The 7,250-nt window shown below is 38.2% G+C and overlaps 1 protein-coding gene across 1 annotated transcript; it reads right to left on the reverse strand.

Annotated features, from left to right (window-relative positions):
• Positions 1-364: 364 nt before the first annotated feature.
• On the reverse strand, positions 365-7,067 carry RFK (riboflavin kinase). The gene is made up of 4 exons (XM_015615309.3): positions 6,876-7,067; positions 5,126-5,277; positions 3,633-3,735; positions 365-3,116 (listed from the first exon to the last, which is right to left on the reverse strand). Exons 1-4 carry the CDS (start codon positions 6,955-6,957, stop codon positions 2,986-2,988), a joined length of 468 nt encoding a protein of 155 aa, XP_015470795.1. The 5' UTR covers positions 6,958-7,067; the 3' UTR covers positions 365-2,985.
• Positions 7,068-7,250: the final 183 nt, after the last annotated feature.

A 7,250-nucleotide genomic window follows, 5' to 3' on the forward strand; every position in this document is an offset into this window, starting at 1 on the left:
AATACTTCCTTCACATTTTTGAAAATAAACAGCTCTAGAGCTGTTAATCATTTAAGACTTACTTCTAGAAAGGAATTAATTGTGAAAAGGACTAATTTTTAAGCCATAATTATTTAGTGGATTTTTTTTTTTTTGGTGTCAGATACTACTGAAGACCTCATGATCACCCTATAACTTTGACAGAGTTCTATGGAACCCACTTGGGATTTATTCATTGCACCTTCAGTAACAAAGAGGAACACAAAATCATGTGAAGATTAAAAAGTTCAAAATAAGACAGTCACCCCCTTAAAGCTTTGCCTAAAACTGAGACAACTAACATTGCTAGGAGTGGCAAAGGAAAGGAAATCCAAGACAAGAAGGATAACTTTGTCAATTACAGTTCCTTTAGTAATGGTACAGTGCAACAGCATCAACCAAAATACAGTTACTTGTGCATAATACAAAAATATAACCCTCCATAAAGTTTATACTGTGGTAGGATTTATGTAATAAGCTTAAAGAGTGGTGTACAACATTTTCTCTTAAATAATACGGTCAGGTACACTAAGCCAAATGGCTATACCAACATGTTCTCTTTGAAGACAAACACATAAAGAGCAGTTTTATAGTTCAGTGTATCAATATATCATATCTCAGCCTGGATTTCAGAGCAAACTAAGTCTTTCAAATTTTCCCTTTGCTACTGTTCTCTATCCATAGCACAGCAGTTCTATAACCAGATGGTGAATTGAATTTTTGATGGTGGCATTTATTAGCAGATACAGAAAAGTATTATTCAGAACCAGCTTAAGGCACCATAGTTTCCACAACAGACCCAAGACATTACTGGCAAAAATCAATTTTAAAGGCAGCTATGAGTGTCTAGCTACAGTACCAAGACAAACAATCTATTGTTGACAACATACTCTGTTGCTAGCGTGGCTTCTGTTTATTCTCTAAAAGGATTAGTAAAATAAATGATTTTAATGTTTAAAGCATAAACTCTTAGCAATAAAAAATTCCCCTTTCATATCTCATTTTTAAAATCCCAATCATCAATCTTGGAAAGCAAATTCTTTTGCCAACTTTTTAGAAATTTGAAATGAAGCAGTTTCCAACAAGTTACATAGTGAAAAGCTCACTAAATTATTTCTCTTCACCTTTTTTAAAAGAAAGTATATCGTCCCATGTCCCTCCCAAACGTCCTGTATCTGCCTCTGCTATCAACAGCACTGGCAAACAATTAATTAAGCAAAATCAAGTTTTCTCCTGAAGTCTTAAAGAGAAAACATGAGCCGTTGATTTCCTCAAGACCTCTTCCCTAATAATAGTCCACGATACTGAGTAGAATTTAAAGCAATATGAAGTGAAACTATCATCTTGACAGCATCTGCCACAAAGACCCAAACCGCTACCTTGCTAAAAATCTCTTAAATTCTACAGTGAAAAGTAAGATTAGAATAGGACAGGACGAGGAGCAAATTCATCAAATTTCACTACAGAAATTGTGCGTTCCGTATTAAACATCATAGTTAAGAGAGAATCACAGCTGAGACACATTTAAAGAAGTACTTTGAATTTCAGAATATGTCCCAGACATATTCTCAAAGCTGACACATTTTTTATCAAACAAGGTGATGTCAAAAAATAACGAATGTGACAGTCACTGTAGCTAACCTGCTTCCATTAACCAAGGGATAGAAAAATATATCAGAGAAAAAGAAGAGTAGATAATGAATCACACATTACATACTTTGTAAATAATTTTTCAAATCACCATCAACTCTCACAGTACTCCTTCCACTTATCTATCAGAGAATAGTTAGGGTTGTAAGGGACCTTCAGAGATTATCTTGTCCAACCCTCACTTGTATCCCCAAATGTATCCCCACATTTCAGAGTAGGACTGTCTGCAACTGCTTGTAAAAAAAAAAGCAATATTCATTATAGTGTTGATATATTATGCAATAAATCCCCAAAGGCTTTTATTTGTGTATTCATCTACTTGGTCTGCCAAAACCTTGGCTCTTACCTGCACTTAGTGCAGAGTATTGATGAGATTTTTCTATGCCTTACAATAATGCCAACTTCGAAGTCAGACTTTTTATTGCCAGTACAGTGAATAAACTCAAGACTTTCCAATGAAAAACACCAGCAGCACATAAAATGCAAATTTGTGTCTCACTACCCATTTTCCTTTAAGGTTCAAGGAGTAGAAGTCTTGTTTTCTGCATCTTTTGCACCTGAACGTTAAAGTTCATCAGCTTTCACATTTTTGTTCATTTTTTGAAATTAAGTGAAACACCTCTTCAGAATTAGACTACACAAATCATGTGTTATCATATGTTCATTCAAGTGTGAAAAAGTATAGCTCAGATTCTAGCAACATAATGAGCAACAGCGATTTCTTACATTTCAAATAAACTTAAAATAAATAATTTCAATTAAATTAACAGCTTCAACCACAACAGCTGTGTAGTATATAAAACCAAAACACTACAGAAAATTAATCTTGCTATTGTTATCTAATCATATCTAAGAACAGGAATTTTCTGAGTCAATCAATACCAACATTTTCTAAATTAAAACCCAGATCTAAGAACGACACAAAAAATGATAAAAGAAGCTATAAAAACATTATGTTAAAAACAGACATTCTTCATTAAATGAGCTAACTAGACCTTTGCATTACAATTAACTTTGGTCATGTTCTCAATGTGCTCAGATCCCCAAAGGCCTGGTAACTTTATGATACATAGTTTATCTATAACAATGTAGTACAGCCTTCTAATTCTTTTGTACACTCATCTAATGATGGCTTAACCAAAGAAAATTGGAATCATCTTGTATCGTGGTTCTGATCTCAGGCACGTAACAGACCTATGACACAAGAGGTTCTATGAGAGCAGTGCACATACAAAAGCTCAGTGACTGGGGAGAAAATAAGAAAAAGAAATTATAGAAAAAAAGAAAAGAAAAGAAAAAAGGCTTGTATGGGTTTTCTCAGCAGCTGTTTACTATTTTGCCTTCTGGCTGATGAAAAAAGTTATCTTCTTTGAGTTTAAGATGTTCTGGTAGATCTAGCTGTCTTTTTGCTTCTTCAATGTCTTCCTGAATGGCCAAAATGAGTGCATCTGAAAAGGCAGAATAGGGATATTTAAAAGCTTGTACTCTGAACACAGTAACGAGTGAAAATAAGGCACCACAAAATATCAAACAACATTCACAGAAGCAGATTAAAACTATGAGGTTTGAAAGGCAGAATTCTTTTGCGTTCAAAATGTCCTTTTTTTTACCTTCTAAAGTTACATTTCTACCCAGCACTATCCTCTTTGTTTGCCAAAACACACGTTAGCAGTTCTGTTTCAATGCTAACAAAATTGCATTTAAAGAAGAAATTAGTACACTTGACTTTTATGACAAGCCCATGTTTTTAACATTACTCCCCAGACAAGTGAAAGAAAAGTGAAGATTTTAATGTGATACATAATAAGGTGTGGGGATTGTTGTTTTTTTAAAAAGTTATTCATTTTACTGAAATTTAAAAGGTTAACCAATAAAACATCTCATGATGGAAGGAGGTACAGTGAAGACACAGAACTTGCACAAGGTAAAAAGAAACTAGTTTGAGGGAGACCTCCAATACTCACCTATGGAATCAAAGTTTTTTTCCGGTCGAATGTATCCAGTTATGACTATACTAAGAATTTCTCCATAAAAGTCTTCTTTGAAGGTGTGGATAATGTGTGTTTCCTAAAGGAAGATAAGTAAGTGGACAATTATTATTAACTTAATTTACTTCCCTCTCTGTAAGCATTTACACCTATTATCCAACATTCAAATTCTCAACAGATAAAAAATAAAAAGGATATTTAGTATAGCATGTATAATCCAAAATTAAAAGACCACAGCTTTAGTTTGTATTAGGAAGTAGAATTGCACTCTGCATGGAACTAAAAAAATTGCTCCCTTAAAGAGTAAAAATTGTGTAAAGAGAAAAAGAAAAACATGAAAAACCAAACCAGTCAACAAAAAAAACCAACAAAAAAACCCGAAAAACAAACCAAAACAAAACCAAAAGAACAAAAAGCCCCCAAATCAATTAAAAAGGCCAAACAAACTAATTAAAAAAAAAACCAACAAACCAACCACAGCCCCAGACATCAGGACAAATGCTTCAAACCTTCTCAGAGGTAAGATTTCCAAGGCAGGAAATGTGAATGTTTCATCAACATTCAAATAAACTATGAAGATTTTCATAGAAGTAATTGGCTCAAGGAGAGCTTTTACAACTACCTCCTAAGGGAACTGAATGAGAAAATTGAAGAGCAAGTCCAGACTAAACCCCGGTTCCACCTGCCACTCAAAACCTTTTCATGCACATCTTCATCTCCAAATTAGGTCAACTCATAGCATCTACCAGAAGCTGTAATTTGGGAATCTTTTAACTACTTGCTCATAAAAGTTATCTGCAAAAAAATTTTAAACTATATGTTTACCTATGACAAATAGAAGTCAAGATTCATGTACAAATAAATTTTTTTTCAACAAATGAAAGCGAGCACTGCAAGTCTCAGGAAAAGTGCCAGCACCTGACAGCAAAAAAACCCACAGCTGTCAGGTGCTCAGGATTTTAACTTCTCCATCTTTACATCCTTTTATGCCTTCAAATATTTATTCTGTACATTAAGATGAAGCATCTCATGTATGGATTCCATCATTAAAGAGAAGAATTAATTAAAAAATAATTACAAATTAAGCTGTACCAACATCTCCTATCTGAAATGCAGATACATTGCAGAGAACAACAGATTATTACTATGTTCCAGCTTATACTAGGGCTCTCATAACCAGTAAATTCAATGCATTTACCGAGTTTATGCTCAATTTGCTATCAGCAAGTTAAGCAATCATCATTTCAAGTACTGTTATATTTTAATTTTGGATGCAGTCAAGAAATGGTGGAATAGAAGAAAGAAAAACTTTATTCCATTTCATCTGCATACTCTCTGGTAACAGAGACTATAATCCTTTCAGAACATAAATCTTATATAGATAACAAATGCATTTCTCACGGTGCACAAATTCAATAAAATTCTGTATTTTGTTACAAAAAAAATCCCACAAAAAGCAAAATTCTTACCACTGATTTCTTAATATTCTTATAGAAGGGATTCCATCCTATGCTCAAAACCATTTTATGCACATCTCCATTTCCAACACAGGCCCATCCATAGTATATACCAGTAGGGATATCAGATGGAAAGCTTTCAACTACTTGCTCAGAAAAGTTAGCTGTAAAAATTGTATAAAGTGTGAGTGATTTTGTGTAAGTCAAGTATATAACAGGATCTTCAAATACTTAAAAGCCAAACTCTGCCTACATACTATTTACAAGCATAACACTGGTGATGATCAGAATAGTGCAACATACCATTGGCAAAACACAATACAGCTACATAAATCAGTCACTGTGGCAATACCAGAGTTATTACATCTCTTACATACACAGTGTATTGTAAAGTTTTCTTTCTCTTCTGCAATAACAATTAATAAATACGTAATATACACAGCCAGAACACATTTCATTCTTAGGACAATTACCATCATAACTTTACTATGATGAAAAATGAGAGAGGAAAAAAATCAACTTTCTTCTGCACTGTAAAATAGCATCAGAACTATTAATTACTGAAATATTTACTGGTGAAATAAGCAATGTAAAAGCAAATGTGATAATTGTTTAGTCATATGTCAGTTTTGCACAAGTTCCTTTTCAGAGGCATTTGTGCCTCTGAAAAATCCCTGTGGATTTGAGATTTCCTTTGAAAACTACATATTTAGAGTAAAACAAAATCCTTTTGACTGAATTTAACCTTCTCTCAATATTATGACCCTATCTCTATTTCCCAGAAGAATAGATCTCTTCATGCAAGAGATCAAACTGATTTCAAAGAATTTACAGTTACAAATTTTTATCTAAGCTCACAGATAGTAACAGCTTCCTTTCCCTGTTCCCTAATACCAATACATCAGTTAAAAACAACCAAGAAAAAAATGTGAAAAGTTCTCAGAAACAGATGTCAGAAATCCAGCACCACAAGAGTCGTCTAATAAAGTTTCATGTCTGTTAGATGTAGTGCAATATGACTACTGACTTCAGTCTGATTAAGTAAGGTCAAAATTCTCTCGCAGTGGTATTCATTTAGACTGCATTTAGACAACTGAAACAGAGATGGGCAACAGGAAAACATATTCCCTGTAGGCCAAGCCCACCTGCTCTGTTTCAAACTCTGCTTTATTTCCCTTAAACTTTCTTCCCTGTAGCGATTCCCAATGCCTACTCCCTTTCTTAATCCTATCGTAGGTTTATGCGAAGGGATATTTCCCAGGCTGCCACACCACCGCACCGAGAATGTGACACTGATCTAAATCCTGTACATCGTGACGATCACTAGATGAGAAAAGAAACATCAATATTCAGGGAAACCTCTTCACATTGGGATGCAGGGAAAAATAAAAGGGAAGTGCAAGACTCTGAGCAGTGGGGGGGGGAAGAAGCGTCAGGAAAGAGCTGCTGGTAGGTGACAAGGCAGGGCCGTTCCCGGAAAGCACAAGTCATGACAATAGCGCAGCTGTGTAGGGCAGCCGGGCCGGCCGCCGAGGTCAGGCGAGCTTCGTCACAGCGCTGCCGCACCGCTGCTCGGCAGGAGCACGGCACGGCTCCGCTCGAGGAGCGTGACAGCGACCGGCTGCGGAGCCCCGGCCCAGCGTCTCGCCGGGGGGAGCGCCGCCGGGACCCGGCGTGGACCGCCAGCCCCACGGCTGGGCCCAGCCCCGCGGACACCCCGCCCGTGCTGCTCCGGGAAGGTGTGCCCTCCGCGCCCGCTCACCGGTGGGGATGCCCAGCTCCTTGGAGCCCCTGCCGAAGCCCTTCACCACCTCCCCGCGGCAGAAGTACGGCAGCTGCCTCATGGCCCCGCGCTGAGGGGCCGGCGCCCCGGGCCCGCTGCCCCGCTCACCACCGCCTCCCGCGCGAGGCGCTACCAACGAGAGGGGAGGAACTGGGCGGCACGCTCGGGCCTGCGATCCACACTACGCTTCGGCGGCGCCTCCCCACCCTCCAGAATGGACGTGCCCGCGCCGCACGCCCAGTGTGCCCGCCCTCGCCGGGGGACGGCGATCCCCGGGGAGCGGGGCGGAGCGGGGCGGAGCGGGCTGGTGATGCCGGCCGCAGCGGGACGGCGATCCCCGGGGAGCGGGGCGGA

The sequence above is a fragment of the Parus major genome, chromosome Z (genome assembly GCF_001522545.3).
Source record: "Parus major isolate Abel chromosome Z, Parus_major1.1, whole genome shotgun sequence".
NCBI lineage: Eukaryota > Metazoa > Chordata > Aves > Passeriformes > Paridae > Parus > Parus major.